Source organism: Mytilus californianus, unplaced genomic scaffold (assembly GCF_021869535.1).
Source record: "Mytilus californianus isolate M0D057914Y unplaced genomic scaffold, xbMytCali1.0.p SCAF_9, whole genome shotgun sequence".
Classification (NCBI taxonomy): Eukaryota; Metazoa; Mollusca; class Bivalvia; order Mytilida; family Mytilidae; genus Mytilus; species Mytilus californianus.
This window is the reverse complement of record NW_026262745.1, coordinates 82,934,765-82,952,323: the sequence shown is the minus strand read 5'-3', so window position 1 is coordinate 82,952,323 and position 17,559 is coordinate 82,934,765. Positions and strand designations below refer to the sequence as shown.

The 17,559-nt window shown below is 31.3% G+C and overlaps 2 protein-coding genes across 2 annotated transcripts in view; one reads left to right on the top strand and one right to left on the bottom strand.

Annotated features, from left to right (window-relative positions):
- LOC127716478 (sodium-dependent proline transporter-like) overlaps positions 1-15,480 on the top strand; it is a 42,005-nt gene extending 26,525 nt beyond the window's left edge. Inside the window, exons 6-15 of the mRNA XM_052222702.1 lie at positions 203-341; positions 2,363-2,497; positions 5,958-6,061; positions 7,324-7,448; positions 7,869-7,984; positions 9,520-9,651; positions 10,845-10,944; positions 12,748-12,857; positions 14,046-14,198; positions 14,542-15,480. Of these exons, the coding sequence (XP_052078662.1) occupies positions 203-341; positions 2,363-2,497; positions 5,958-6,061; positions 7,324-7,448; positions 7,869-7,984; positions 9,520-9,651; positions 10,845-10,944; positions 12,748-12,857; positions 14,046-14,198; positions 14,542-14,739 (1,312 nt within the window). The 3' untranslated portion in view covers positions 14,740-15,480. The remainder of the gene's footprint in view (positions 1-202; positions 342-2,362; positions 2,498-5,957; positions 6,062-7,323; positions 7,449-7,868; positions 7,985-9,519; positions 9,652-10,844; positions 10,945-12,747; positions 12,858-14,045; positions 14,199-14,541) is intronic.
- Positions 1-17,559, bottom strand: part of LOC127716481 (pleiotropic regulator 1-like) — a 474,697-nt gene that overhangs the window by 200,826 nt on the left and 256,312 nt on the right. The gene's annotated exons all lie outside the window — the stretch shown is intronic.

Below are 17,559 nucleotides of genomic sequence, written 5' to 3'. Positions count from 1 at the left end.
AAGTGAAGACTTTTTTCTCCTTTTATCTTTGCTAAAACAAACATTTCTTATCTAGTAAATACACTCATATATAAATAGACACACAAAATCATACATATAAAAATGAGAAGATGTTCACATTTATGTCCATGAACTGATCCTCGTCTTTCTGTTTTCAAAGATTGCAGAAGTCATTACCATAAATTGTTCTATATATTTCCAGGCGATATGTGTTACGATTGCATGAAGCTGAAGGTTTTGGTGATATGGGTGGTCTCAGTTTGAAACTGACATTATGCCTACTTTTGGCATGGGTTGTTATTTTCTTCTGTCTGATGAAAGGAATAAAATCCTCTGGAAAGGTAATGATAAAATATATTTCTTCCTTATTTCATGAGAAGGTCGACGATGTTATTTTTCTGTTCCTTTTCTGAAACTGTTTGACGATTTTCAATGCAAGCTCCTTGTGCATTGAAATTGAAAATACTAGTGTATACAATGCAAATAAAAAAGTTTTAATCGTAGTAATCAAGACAGCAATTACAGCCTAGAAAAAAAATGCACACTTAATCACCTAAACAGCACAACAACATTCGGAAACGGTAGAACGAGATTTAAGAAACCTATAAAGCGGGTGGCGCCTGTTAAAACGTTTAAACCCGCTGCATTTTTATGCACCTGTCCTAAGGCAGGAGCCTGTTGTTCAGTGGTTGTCGTTTGTTGGTGAGGTTCATAAGTGTTTCTCGTTTCTTGTTTTTAATTTAGATTAGACCGTTGGTTTTCCTGTTTGAATTGTTTTACAATAGTCATTTTGGGGCCCTTTATAGCTTGCTGTTCGATGTGAGCCAAGGCTCCGTGTTGAAGGGCATACTTTGACCTATAATTGTTCACTTTTTATACATTGTGACTGGATGGTGTCTCATTGGCACGCATACCACATCTTCTTATTTATATTATCCCGATATTCTGGCACACAAATGCGACACAGTATTTGTTCCTAAGATAATGTAGAATACGGAGATGTGGATTATTGCATTTAAGAGCAAAGGGCAAACAGTTGAACAATAAATATAACTGGTCATTGTGGCCTTCAACAATAGGCAAAACATATACCGTATAGTACAATGTAAGCTATAAACGGGAAGACAAAATGTGAATTAATTCAATAGGGAAAAATTAACGGTCCGGTCTCTACAGTACTTCTACAATAAACAAAAACTAATTATGGAAGACAGCAGCCAACGACAACTGGAGTACAGGCGCAAGCTTTGGACAGACAGAAAAAGAATGTGGCGGGGTTGAACATTTTTATGAGCGCTAAACCCTCTAACTAAACTAGGATATTGGTAAAACAACACATTATTTGAACAAACTGAAAACATCAGTTGGAAAAAGCTTGATTCATCTCATCTTCGTTAGCCAAGGGTTACGATCCACTTCCCTCCTCTCCACCCTTGGCAGATTTAGCCAACATTTGTGATAACAATGTTGTGCCATCTATCGGTAGATTAAAGTCACGCCCATTCCGAATACATTATTCTTGACCAATGGTAGCACTTGAACTCTTCATTTTGGAGGTAAAAACACGGAAGCGTCTAGATTCTACACACTTGGTAAAGCAGGAAACGAAAATATACGTTGACATTCATGCATTTGTGCAAGAAAAATACACAGGAACTTCTATTAATTGATTAAAAACATTCAAATTGTCACTAAATATAGTCGTATGTTTAGGAATGTAAAGACTTGTTGCACAATAAGCACGTGGCAATTGTTTACATACACTTTCTGCATTTACACGTGATCATGTTATAGGCGCTTTTTGATTGGATGCAGCGAGTTTCGACTGCAACCAATGAAAATCATTACCTTGTGTCTCCGAAATTCTATCTCAATCCGCCAAGGGTGCAGAGGAGGGAAGTGGATCGTAACCCTTGGCTAGCGAAGATGGATTCATCTGTACCATTAAACAAAAAGAAAAACGAATACATCATACAACATCTCAATAAGGATTCTCATATCGATCGTGTGTAACGTTTGAGTTCTGTAAAGCGATTGAAATAAGATCATGTAAGATACAAATGTAGAGAAACAAATTTTACCTTAATTTCTGCAATTTTAGGAAAGAGAGTGAATGCGACTTTTTAAATTTTGTAAACGACATCAATATTAAAAACCGATATTAATACACTTTGGTGCAGGCACAATATTCACCAATGCACATTTTTAGTAAACAAATCAAATTTCACAATGACTTCATTCCCGAAAATAAACTTACCTTTATTTTTATTATGGACAATATATTTTTTCTTCTTTTTAAGTAAATTATAAATGAATAATTCATTTGTAACTCGTATATCACTTCTATAATTTCATCTCGCAGGTCGTATATTTCACAGCCACATTCCCATACATAATATTGATTGCATTGCTAATCAGAGGGCTCACCTTAGATGGATATGAGAAAGGTATTACATTCTACATGACAGCTGACTTTGAAAGGCTCAAAGAACCGAAGGTAACCTAATATCGCACAGTAACCAGTGCTTCGGTACTGATATAATGAAAATGCACTGTCAATTATGAGATTACATGTTTATTGTTTTTAAAGCTAAAATTGAAACAGCCTTACACAAAATTGACAAAAGACTATCTTACATGTTTTGTTTACACAGGTAGCGGGCGTAATCATATCGGATATCTTTGAATGTTGAATGCAGTCAGTTTGTTAGGATTTGTTGGATTGAGTCTTGTACTATTACTTCCATTTTGGTATTTGATTTATTAATTTTCCTCTTTCTTGATGTTTAGCAGTACGTTTTAATTGTATAGTGACAAGTGAACAATGATCTTCACAATGCATGTACAGTAAGAATTACAGAGATTCAAAAAAGTCAGAAATCAATTAAATGCTACATTTGAAGCATTTTTCTGGACTATAATCTTTAGTACATGTAAGAGCGGAAACGTTCATGTTGATCTTGACCGGTTTTTAAGATCAGTCGATGATATCAAATTTTTATTAAAAGTTGTAAGTCTTTCGGTAAAATAATGAATTGTTATAGAAGCAAGAAACAGCTTTTGACAAAATACAAATAACATTAAACATTCAAATTAACTGAAATATGACAGAACAAACCAGAATAGGCTGTAAAGTAAATGTCTGATTACTGCTTTACCGCAACGAAAAAGTTCAAACTCTTTTAAGGGTAACCGCTTATATATCCAGATCGCGATAGAATCAAAATGAACATTTCAGATAAAAACTTATGAGCGAGCAATGAAACAACCGAGACAATAATTATATATACATAAAGGACGAGATACAAAACAACCAGGGTCAAAAAAGAGTAGTGGAACCGTATAAGGTAAAGGTCAACTGTGACAAGTGGGTTGGAATCTGATTTTCAATGAAATTATAAGCATAATTGTGTCAATTGTGTATTATTCGACTATAATGCATGTATGACATTATATATACAGTACCGAATCACTGAATATACTAGAAAATTATCAAAATGTAAGCATATAAGGATCATGCTAGCATAAAATATGCAGATAAATGACTTGGAGAGAAGAGAGACACGCAACTGATGGTTGTAAATCTTTGTTAGTAAATAAAGCACTTTTTATTTATTTCAGCCTTTCTAAACACTTTCTATCATTAAACCTTACCATGAAAGCTTACAATAGAAGTTGGAAGTCCCAACGGTTTACATTTATAAGTAATTTATACACGGAAAGCTGTTAATCGTCTTATGTCAACATGCGTCAGGAAATGTAACTTTCGTATATAATAAGAACATAAGGATATGCCTGTACCAAGTCCGGAATATGACAGTTTTCATTTCGTTTGATGTGTTTGAGGTTTTGATTTTGCCATTTGATAAAGGACTTTCCGTTTTGAATTTTCCTTGGAGTTAGGTATTTTTGTTGTTTCACTTTTTAGTATAAACAAATTTCTCAAGTGAGGACTTATCAATATTATTGTATGCAATTCAATATTAAGAGTACCGAGGCACTGAATACATTTGTACTTTAAACATGAAAGCGTAAACGACCTGCATCCAAACAATCGTAGTGTTTCCCTAGTGATAGTTAACGAAATTGAACTTACCGAATTCCGTTTGAACATTCCTTGCTTTAATATAATTCACTTGAAATGCTCAGAGTTAAATAGTTTTAAAAAGTTAAAGTATGTTTGAATACATTTGAAGCCATACAATAACAATGGAACAAAAATGGCCAACGCGTCGATGGTAGTCTGTGTCTGAATGAATTGGAATCTTAGTTTTTGTATTATAATAGTGAATCAGTTTTTGTAGTTTGTTATTTTTTTAAAAAAGTAAGTAAAGTACTCTGTTGAAATTGAAACTTTCTGCAATTCAGTTTCTTAAGCAAAAAAACAGACTTATGAAACTTATTTCAAACGGGATAGCACATCCTAATCTTTACGGAGATGTTGTTTACCGAGCCCGGAAATTTAGATACGATCCTTTAAATAAGCTTATTCTAAAAGGTTAAAAATTCAACACTGTAATTAGATCTTTGAATATTGTTTTTTATTGGTATTAATATTAATTTTGTTATCAGTAAATTAAAATCAAACTAATTATTATTTTTATATACATATGCACACTAATGGCTCTACAATCAGTCGATGCCTAAATCTTGGCATTGCACAATGTCATGCTTTCTCTGACAGTTAATGACGTCTTTACACTAAATCCATAGGTAGTTGGATGTGTACTGATTGAAATGTTAGTCTTAGATGCATAATTTTTTTATTGGTTGTTATTGGCCTTGAACTAGCTGTCATTAACTGCGAGTACTCTCAGATCTGCACTTTTTGTTGCGAGGATGTATAAGTACCCTGCCACGTCCACTCTGTGTTTTAGTTAGATGTGTTTCTATTTGTATCCATCTTTTTCAACTGATTTTTATAGTTTGTTCTTACGTTGTACTGTTACACCACTGTCCCAGGTTAGGGGGAGGGTTGGGCGCCTTTTAACATGTTGAACCCCGCCACATTCGGTATGTGTCTGTCCCAAGTCATGAGCCTGTAATTCAGTGGTTGACGTTTGTTTCTGTGTATCATAATTGTTTTTCGTTCATTATATTGTACATAAATTAGGCCGTTAGTTTTCTCATTGAATTGTTTTACATTTGTCATTTCGGGGCCTTTTATAGCTGACTATGCGATATGGGTTTTATTTATTGTTGAAGGTCGTACGGTGACCTATAGTTGTTAATGTCTCTGTCATTTGGTCTCTTGTGGAGAGTTGTCTCATTGGCAATCATACCACATCTTCTTATCTTTATATTTCTTACTTATAATTATAATTATATTTTATTGTCATATAAACATTTTAGTGTTAGTTGACAATCAATAAACTATAAATTAAGAGACTTCTGTTCTCAGTTATAATGATTGTTTTAAAAAGGAGCCTTTGGTTTGCACATTTTTCATAGTTGTAAGATTTACTGGATCCTTAGTTATGTCTTCTGTGAGTCTTCCTCCAAAAAAAGACATAATGTTTATAATTCATCCTTTCTAATTTTTTAACACGTCCAATCATTATTCCAGAAAATGTTCAATAATTCAATGCTTAATAGGTTTTGTACTGTAACAATTAACTGTTTTCATCATAACTTTTTATCTTATTTAAGACTATATTATCTGTTTTCTATTCACTACTAATTTTTGAAAACATCTTTTAAAGATTTTACTTCTGTTAAAAATATTTTTATAATTATCGATTGTATCTAATAGATCTGAGTCAAGTGAAATATTCTTCACATATGTATACAAAGAATTTAAATACCAAGGGAGACGAGCGTTCGCAATAATTAAATAAAAATGCCTCTTTAAGTGGATGATTTGTATTTTGAGTATTTAGTCTTGCTAAATAAGATAAAGACTTAAAAATAAATGCTCCAAAGTCATTATTACTGATATGTTTCTATCTATTTATAAGGTATGGGGAGATGCTGCCACACAGATATTTTATTCACTAGGTCCGGCTTGGGGTGGACTTATGACGATGGCCAGCTACAACAAGTTTAAAAATAATACCGTCAGGTAAACTCTTGTCATTTTAGCGAGAATAACGCTGATAAAATTTATGGTTACATGTTTTTTTCTGTAATTTCATACATTTATTGATCACTTTGAAATATTGTGTTAGGAACAGTACATAAAACCTGATGATTTTACGTTTCGAATAGTATAATAAATTGCATATAAACTTCATTTATATTGACTTACGAAATTTAAGAAGTTAACACGTGTGTAACATGAATTTATAGGAATGGAAAATAAGAGACAGTTTCCAAATAACTGAAAAGAAAAAAAGTATTGCGATTGATAAACGATCAAGAAATCCTTGTGTAATGGTTTCGTGTATTTTCATTGAAAACATTTGTTCTATTAATCGCTTTGATGAGCTAACATGAACTATTAATATAACTCGCATTCCGTGACGTCATACCGTACAATAAGTTGCATTTTAGGAGATTAGAGGATACGCCTAATTATTAGTTCCCCCGAAAGGCCTTCACATTGAAAAAAAGACAGCGAATGACAATGTTAATGATCTTGCTTGAACAGTTCTCCGGTTATTGCACAGAAACAGCTAGTGTCGTCCATCCATCACACTACACAAAACGTTTAACCTACCAAGACAGCCTTGTATATTAAACATGAAGACAGAATACCGCACTAAATATTAAATTATGCAAATGAAAGCAAAACGTATCGATACTTTCTGTTTCCATTGTATCTTTTCTTCATTCTGTGAAAGAGATACTTGACATGAATACTCATTATATAATACACATATAATACAATATATTGAAGCTTTTCTTTAAACATAAAGCCGCCAGACTGAGGCCGCCATTTTAAGGAATTTTTTTCACGAAAATTAAGAACTATGAAGGAGTAATAAGTCTAAAATTTGTTCATCTCATATTTTTTTATTCTGTATTTACTTCGTTCAATAGATCTCGTAAAGTTTTTTTAACATTCATAAAACGATTAATTCTACAGTGTTGTATAAATAACAAGATATTATTGTACAAACTGACTTTCAGCATTTGTAAAACAATCTTTTCAATATGAGGAACTGGTGTATATGTTTTATGTTTAATATTAAAAATCCTTTGAAGTAGGATCAAGACTGCATAAAAAGCAAAAAAAAAACATGATTGTAAATATATAAATAAACATGTAATCAAACAACTTTTAAAATAGAATAATAGAATTTAGTTATAAATCATTATGCATTAAAGTTTTATCAGCACATCAACTTTTATAATTATATTAAATGTATTGCCATCTTTCAGGGATACATTTATTGTCGCGCTAACTAACTGTGCAACAAGCGTATTTGCTGGGTTTGCAGTATTTTCTCTCCTTGGATTCATGGCTACACAACTTAACAGAGAAGTTCAAGATGTTGTTGATGCAGGTATATTTTTTTATAAAAAAAATCTTAAATAGTTTCGTTGGGAAATATTTGCGAAATTTTAGTCTATCTGTTATTTTTTATGTAGTATTTTGTGTTCGATATTTGAATTAAAATTCATATAAACAATTTCGTGTGTTCGAAGCACTTTTCATATTATCTAATTCAAAGACAGAATTATTCTTTTCAATGTAATTTTTGTTTTCTGTTTATGCATACACTTTGAACCAAAAAAAGTATTTGGCAGTATTTACTGTGTATTGGGTCATTAAACATCAATTGGTGAAATTAAAGCATTAATTGTATACAAGATACGAACTTCATAGTCGGCAGTCATCAGTAAGTTGTAAGCTTAACTGTCTGCATGCGTCAATTTATATCATATAACAATCTAAGCTTTCCTTTTTTTATATATTTTTCCAGGTCCAGGCTTAGCATTTATTGCATACCCGGAAGGAATAGCTAGAATGCCTTTTGCTCCACAACTCTGGGCATTTTTGTTTTTCTTCATGCTTTTTACACTGGGACTCGATAGTCAGGTTGGTTTGCTTCCAACAAATTGTAATTTTTAAATAATGTGTTGTTCTCTCATCTGATCATATTTTTGGGGAAAACATTCCGATTAGCCAGTTATATTCAAACTAGAACTAACAATATTGCTGTGTTTAATGCGCTTTTCTGAAGAAAAAAATCGTTTATAGTAAAAACAGAGGTAGGTTTAAAGATTTATATTTTTCCCAAATTCTGTAAAAAATGCAAATAGTGTTATGAAATGAAGTAGAAAGACTAAATTTTTATTTAAAGACCATATACATTTACAACACTCGACAAATGACGTAGACATTTCAGCTAAAAGTTTACACTTTATTTATTACGGGATACGAGTATTATTACAATAATCTTTAGCTACAAGTATTGGTATAGTTATCAATTAATAGTGATACTGTGTTATTAAATAGATATGTCATCTGATTGTTTGGCCCACCTAAATAATGTATGTTATGTGTTGTGTTTGACGTTGCCATTAAAGCGGGAGGTTCAACCCACCATTTTTTTCTTAAAATGTCCTGTACCAAGTCAGGAAAAACGCCATTGTTATATTATAGTTCGTTTCTGTGTGTGTTACATTTTAATGTTGTGTTTTTGTTGTGTCGTTGTTCTCCTCTTATATTTGATGCGTTTCCCTCAGTTTTAGTTTGTATAGTTCTATCGATTTATGAGTTTCGAACAGCGGTATACTACTGTTGCCTTTATTTATGGTAAAGTTAAAGTTTGATAACTGCATGTTCACATTATACGTATCCCCCAGTAACAGGCGTGTACTCCCAGCACAAAAACTTCAAGGTTATGAGGAAGAACGACTAACATCGACACTATACATGTTTAATTGCCACCATCACAAATTGGTAAACAGAAAAGACGTGTCTGTATTTCAACTCACGGGAGAAAATTTACATCGTGCTAAGATCTTAAAATATCAAAGCCGTCGTCTGATCGTGTCATATTATATATCATGTTTGACTGAGTTTATATTCACATAACAGGTGAAGCATGATGCATGTAGCAACAGACGCTTACCTTGTCGAAGAACCCGGATTCGCTCTGCGATTCTCTCTTTTTTTATATCTTGATTTGTAAATTGAAAATTATTTTTAAGAGTTTGAACATCTGGACACTACTGTTGCCTCTCACGTATGATTTATGCTTAACTTCTTCAAACACTATAGATTGAACATATAATCTCATGGTGAAAATAATAGTTGTATGTTATTATAAATATACACTGAAAGCCGACTATTACTTTTTTTCTTTCAACTATTCAGTTAATTTTGTTTTGTTAGTTTAATTTTGGTCCTTTCAACACAGAAGCAAAAAATTGATACTGGCCAAACTATCCAAATTTAATGTGCAAAGTGCAAATAAATTCATATCCCAAGAAACAGTCAAAACAGTAATATACATGTTGAAATCAGATATTTATTTATTACCTGCAGTTTGCTATGATGGAGACAGTTATTAGTGATTTATTTATTACGATGGAGACAGTTATAAGTGATTTATTTATTACCTGTAGTTTGCTATGATGGAGACAGTTATAAGTGGCTTTGTTGATACCTTTCCATCCTTTCTGAGACCAAAGAAGGAATTGTTTACTTTATTCTGTTGTACAATTGGATTTCTAGCAGGACTGCCACAAGTAACAAAGGTATACACCCATGTTGATTATTATTGTTAGTTTATGACAGTTTGGCAGCTGCGTTGTTAGGCAATAGAAGAGCGATACCTACGTATATTTTCGAATAAATAAAAATTCAAACTGTCAGATATTCTTCAGAAATTTACAAATTCTTGTTAAAAATTATCCAGACTTTGAACATGATTCAATAAGTTCATGCCTTAGTGAGTGCAAAATCTAAAGTAATTACAAAAAAATTCACCAATAATAAAAAATTCTCAAGTTAATCATCTTTCGTTTTAAAATCAACAATTGACTACTGGTAAGTGAAGTATAGTTTAAATGGGTAATGAAAAAGGCGAGAACAGTCTTCCGAATATTTCATATTTTGCTAAAAAGATTACCGAAAATGTAAGGTAATTGATGATAATGGACATGTTTTGTTAGAAATGAAAATAAATTATTATAACATAATCAGTACCAATTTTATTGCACCAGATGCGCATTTCGATAATTGCTGCCTCTTCAGTGATGCTCGAAGCCAAACTATTTGAAAGTCCAAAACGTTATAAAAACGTTGAAGAGTTGGTAAAACAAAAAAGGACCAAAGTAAAGCCGAACCCGGACAATGGTTTAATCCTATACAAATAATGAAACCATATGTCCGCAGCCAATGGTGTTTACAAATCACAGTAAGATTGGTATGGCCGAGTGTGTTCTCAATATTGCAGTTTCTCTAACAGAAATATCTATTTATTCCCACACTACTACCTTCAACAAGTCAATTTGTGATAAAAACTGCGATTATCAATCACAAGCTATATGGTCGCCATCACAAATAGGTTTATTGTTACAAATGTTTCATATTTTTAACCTACCAGAGCCATTTTGATTCTTAAGGATCCCTTCTTTGATCTTTCTGCCATTTTTTTTTATTGATTTCGTCATGTTCTTGGCTATATAAACGTATAAGGGAAATACATGTACCCAGTATAAACACTTTGTGTGGACTTTCTTGTTTCAATTTAAAGCGGTTGTTTAATCCATTCTCCGTAAGCATCCGTACTTAGCGTTACTGACGACGTTACACTGCCATTGTACTTGATAAGACTATAGCAAAACAAATACACCTTGTAAACCATCAATACAAACTCTTGAAACAAACTTGTTTTGGTTTTTAAAGCATATTTTTATCAAACAATTGCCTGTTTTATTTTACGTAGGGTGGAATTTACTTATTAACGTTGGTTGATTGGTATGCTGGGAGTTACAATCTTATGATTGTAAGTATAGCTGAGATCGTCGGTGTCTGTTATATCTATGGTGAGTTTAATTAATGTAACCATATTGTTGATCCCTTAATGGTGTAGACTACAATATTTACTTTTTGCTTTTTACACTATCTTCATACTGTGCAATTTGAGAAAACTGATCATTTCAGTAATATTCTGTTGGTTTTTTTCATGTATTATCTTCAGCCAAAATTCATATTTTTTTATAGTAGCACTTTTTTGTAGGAGAGTGGAAGCTTTGGGTAGAACACTTTCGTCAAATATTTCTTGGCTTCATTGAAAAGTAATTATTTTACATTTGGTCTGCAGTTTGATAATGTTGAGTTGTAGCGTTTGAGCAATTTTTATTCTTATACCATCCAGCTTCTTCCCGTTTGTCGACAATTTAGAATTTTACAACTTTCAATTGTAAACGCATTCGTCGATCTTTTCATGGCTTCTATGAAAACAATTTTATATTTGGTGTAGAGCTTGGTAACGTTGAACAACGATAATGGTCTTCGTAGGGCATCTTTACGAATATCTAAATACAAATACAATGTACATTACTTTGGTGAAGAAAAAAAGGCCTGTCTTTCATGACGAATTTAAAGATTTTTATTTTATTTTGTTATTACATTTATTTCCCATGATTTCAACTAAAAAAACAACGACCAACTAAATCAAGGATAAAAGTTAAGAAATGTTCAATTTAAATTAATTTTTCAGTGCTTGTGAAGTCACCACAAAACGCAAATCCTATATTCGTTAAAAAAAAAAATATTTTTTCCACAAAAATATTCGAAAAATTTGTTAGGAAAGTTAGAATTCAACATAGATAGTCTGGGGAGATTGTTTTTACCAAAACTTTTATCATTTACTTAATAGCCCATTTTTTTTTTAGTTGAAATCATGGGAAATAAATGTAATAAAAAAAATCTTCCTTTCTTTAAAATGTCCTTCAATTGTTCTGGCATTCGCACAGCGGAAGTGCAAAGGGAAACCCCGTGGCGAAAGAAAAAGTAAACAAACGTTGAATGAAGATAGTAATAACCGATTCTGAAAGAAAAAAATCAAGACATCAAAGCATTTAACAACTGTTATGGCAAAGTTAAATTAACAATTGGGGTGCACAGAAAATATAAAAGAAACAAATAAACAAATATACCTTGATTGTTTCAACAATTTCCTGAACAATAATTACCAGAAACTTGTTTCATATGAGTTCCAACAATAAAACAGTAACATGTTGTGGGTTTTTTTTTTTTGCATTTTCGGAATGTTTATACAATAATAAACTTAAATTTTATGTAAAAAAAAACAATTTTGAATATTGACTGTATTGTTTTTTGTGAAATAGTCTATTCTATCTATTTAACATTACAAAGAAAATTGCTTTGTCATATGATTTAAAATGAAATGCATCTGGAAAAACAGTCCTTCGAAACATCGAGTCGAATCAAGTTTAAAATTATTTGTATCATAATTGATGTTGAATTATTTAGCGTGCATCATCACATAGTTCCTTGAATAGAAAATCCACCAAATCTGATTACTTTGGAAAATATACTTATACTTGTCTTCTCTTTCTAAAAATATGATTAAAATGTATAAACTCGTATTGAATTGAAAATCCTAAATCATAGAACCAGTGGCAATACATGTACAGTTGAGGGTAAGTGTAACAGGAAAATGAACAACATGGAAAGAGACTTTACTTATAAATAGTATACCTGACACCTAAGACTAATTAAACTTTTACAACTTAAAAAAAGAAATTAAAATTTATAATTATGTTATACCATAAAAAAATGTTATGATTATGTCCTATTAAAAATTTTATTCTTGGTTGCAGGAGTAAATAACTTTAGAAAAGACATTGAGATGATGTTAGGAAAACAAAATGTAATTCTTATGAGTTATTGGTTTTGTACCTGGATGTTTGTTACACCTGTTGCGATTACAGTAAGTTGCAAAACATGTGTCTGTATGGTATCATTTTAGTTTCCTTGTGAATAATTGTGTTTTCTGCTTTTCAATATAACTGCCTTAAATCAAAACAGAAATTGACATTCCTTAATTTAACAGAAAACAAACTACACCATCACTATAAACTTTGCCCCTATATATTGGAACTTGTGGAATGCGATTTGGCTTTCTACATTGTTCTAAATGTTCTTTTCTTTATTCTGTATATGCCTGTCCCAAGTCAGGAGCTTGTAATTCAGCGGTTGTCGTTTGTATATCATATTTTTTTTTATTTATTTTTTTTTATGTAGATACTATTGTTTTTCGTTTAAATTGTATTACATTTGTCATGGGCCCTTTTAAGCCTGCTATGCGGTATGGGTTTTGTTCATTGTTGACATATAGTTGCTATCTCATTTAGTTTTTGGGTTTTTGGTAGAAAGTGGTCTCATTGGCAATCATAACACATATTTTTATTCTTATATCTATTCTCTATATCCTATATTATACCGATACAATATATATATATATGAAAACAAAAGTACAAGCACAACCATATAAACAATTCCGTAACAACGTAAGTTACAGGAAAAAGCACAAAATACTGAACTTATTAATATGAAGTCATGTTGTTCTAAACTATAACTAATAAAAATATGCTATAAAAAAAGAGAAAAAGAAAAACAGTTCAATATAAAATATCAAACAAAGTCCAAATGACGAGGATTTAAGCAATTATATTTCACCGTACGGCCTTCAACAATGAGCAAAACCCATACAATATAGTCAGCTGTAAAGGATCAAGACATTACAAAATGTGATTCCTGTTTCTTGGTACAAGCAAGAATAGATTACTACTCAGTACGTTCTTTCTAACTTAATTTTTCTGAACTATTTCTCATTAAAAACTTGAATCGGTCTGACTGATTTCTGTGTGTATAAAATAAAATTAGATAAAAAAAAAATTTCTTCTCAAAATGAAAATAAAAACAATTCTGGATCAAAATTGCTAATCTAGACCGGTTATGTGCCTTATTCATTTAAGTTGTCAGTCAAGATTGTGGAATACTTCCATGCTCTCTTATATACCTTAAGCTTGGAGTACTAAGGGTACACAGAGAATGCATTAAAGCAAGTACAAAATATTAGTCTCTTAAAACAAGGTGATTCATTTTTCACTTTTAGTTCATCGTATTCATGTCAGCCCTAAGTTATACTCCAGCTGGTTACGGAGATTACGAATTCCCAGGTTATGCACAGGCTCTAGGATGGTTAATGTCGTTGTCTCCAGTAGCTATTATTATAGTAATAATGATCGCACAGATAATACGGAAAGGGGTAGGTAAAATAAATATCAATACAAATTCGTATATTTCCAGATCCAGATTATTTTTGATGTAGTTGTGATATACTACAATACTATCTTTATATGAAAAGTATAATAATGAATGTCTAGACTACTCAATCTCATCAGTACCATTCGAACTAACTTCCAGTATATTTAAATACTGGATTACACGATTGTTTGTGGGTGGTTTTTTTTCTACTTATCATACAATTTTACAATATATTTTACTCCTTTTATATCAATTTAAGCAATAAGAAAATTTTCGCCATTCAATTTAAAACTTTCAAAATGTTAAATCACTTGATGCCTGATATTTTTTCTTTATTATTTCAGTTTCCAGCAGTAGTGAAAAGTGAGCCCAATTGGGGTCCAGCTTTAGATGAAGACAGAGCTTTAGATCCCATTAGATATAAACCCATACGGCGTGGACGATACCAACCAAATAACGATATTCAAGACATTAACGGCCACACAAATATTGCCTTTATTGGTGATGAAAAAATTAAATACATACCACATGAGACAAACTAATTTGAATAATACATCCTGGATCAAAATTGTCGTTTCAATAATGGAAACATACAGGATAAGATAACTTTATATAAAAAAAATATCTTAATGAACTAAGTTTTTATATACCGATAATATGCTTTTAGTATAACAGTATGCATATATGCTTAAAACTATTAATGTAATATCATAATAAAAACTCCTCAACCATGGACTCGGTCGCGAAAAAGTTGTATAATTTTACGGATAATTGCTTAACCGTTATCAAGTGTATTGGCACTCTTCTTACAGAATTGACTAGCTGTCAACATCTAGGGCTTTGGTATATACATAATGTGAACAAGACAATACCTTTATACATTATGTAATTGCACTAACTCCTAAGTTGCAAACTCCATCGGGCAACGATGACTTTAAACACTTGTGATAAGTCCGCTTCTCAATATTTTAGTAATTTTGCACCGTAAATTTTCTCGATCGAGTGTACCTGATAAAGGTTAATCCAGAAATACAAATGTACATGTTCTAAGAATCGGAATCAGTAGCATTCATTTGTATTAAAACATTTCAACTGAAAGGAATTCGACATGAATAATATTTACAGAATATCCGTGCTAATTTGGAAGATTATTAGTTCTATCCATTGTTTTTAAATATTTTAAATGCATACCCTAATTAAATTGAGTCACGTGAAAATAATGTTTTATTCGTTTCTATCAAGTACGAAAGTTTTTTTTCTTATTTATCAAATAAACTTACGCAAAAAAAGAAAAACAAAATTGCTGTATATGTTTTTATTTTGTTTTTTTATTTATTGTTGCCTGATTATGGACATTTGTCCTTGTCAAGCTCTATTGTTATCTTCTTATTTTTTTAAAGTAGCTTCAATAAACAAAATTAAACTTACACCTAAAAAAACACCAAAACACAATTACAATTTGACATTTCATATTTTTAAAATCTCATGTTACCCGGCACTACGATACGTATCATTCTGGCACAATAAAACAAATGCACCATAGGTTTCTTTAAAATCTTTTTCTGTGCAAACTGTAGCTTTCTACCCAACGTATGTCCAAAAAGTAAAATAACAAAAAAACGAACTCCAAGGAAAATTCAAAACGGAAAGTCCCTTATCAAATCGCAAAAAAAAAGCTCAAACACATCAGACGAATGGAAAACAACTGTTATATACCTGACTTGGTACAGGCATTTCCTTGTGTAGAAAATGATGGATTAAACCTGGTTTTACAGCTAGCTACACCACTTACTTGTATGACAGTCGCATAAAATTCCATTATATTGACAACAATGTGTGAACAAAACAAACAGACGTAGTAGGCAAAAATGTCAAAATTTTTGAAGATCTTATTTAAGTACTAGTCAAAATCCAAAATATGAAAGAAAAGTCCTGAAACCATTCGAAATAACAAATTTTGAACATATTTTTTTGAATTGTAAGAGGTTTTTTTTCATGTACACACCAAGTTTTTCTGATCATTTGAATTAAAATCCAAAATGACTGGCTTTATGATGGAAGTATGCAAATATATCGGGATTTGTTTTCCGTCATTTTGATTATTCAGTCTTACATAAAACTTAGCCAGAAAAATAAGGATACATACTTATTTCTTATCCTTTCCTACCCACAAAAATACAATTTAGCCAAATTATTAGCGAAAACGACTGCAGAACAACCCACAAGATAACTGAATGAAAGAACGTTAAATCAAAAACTACGTTATAAATATTTCCCGCTACAACGTAACTAAAAGCAATAAAACTGGAATAACACTAGAAAAATAATAACAACGGAATACAATGGCCAGTTGCCTCATTTTGATACGAACCCTTATCAACAAAACATCTCATGTATCTGATCTAATTGACAGTAATTTATGATATATGTAAACGATAGATGTCTCTATTTTAAATATCTTTAAAATAACTTAGAAAAGATGTATTGTATCATGTTTAATATTTCCTCATTTTGTATCCATATCTTGAAAAAAAAAGTAAAAAAGACAAAAAGACAAAAAGACAAAAATTACAAAAGAACAACATCAATCATACGTTTGTTAATACTTAAAAAAAAACAGGTAAGACAGACCTTCCGACCTACAGAAGTACATGTAATTGCTACTTAGCGCTCGTCAGTAAAATTACAATAGTAATGTAGAAAATTACAAAAGACCAGGAGCCCAGGTTGTGAATACGAGACACGGAGCAGACATTGTATTTTAAATGAGGAAATGAGGTTATTTGCCCAGCCAATTAGAACACCGTTCATGTAATTTAATGAATTTTCGTAGAACTATAATCATAATATATTTATAACGGTATATCTTACTTCAGCTCAGTTGTAGTTTGACTTTAGTATCAGTAAGATCATTATCCCACTACACAATAATGTTACAATAAAAGAACGATTTTTCTAAGCGACCTTTTAATATTTCTTGTACATAGTGGCGGTCCCCTCTATCTTCTGACTTTTATACATAAGCAATTGCACCCTATGACATTGATTCTTGAATAATAACTCAAGAAACTTAAGTCAGAAAGAAGTAATTAAAAGTATCATACGGATTTTAAATAGTGGCAATCTAAATGATATAATAGAGAAACATCTAAATTTACGAGAAAAATACATTGATTTCCGACATATTTCAAATAATTATTAGCGAAAACGACTGCAGAACAACCCACAAGATAACTGAATGAAAGAACATTTAATCAAAAACTACGTTATAAATATTTCCCGGTGCAATGTTTGTCTAAATCTATAACACCTTTCATGTTAATATTTTTGTGGTTCTTGCATGTGTTCAATATTTCCCATTC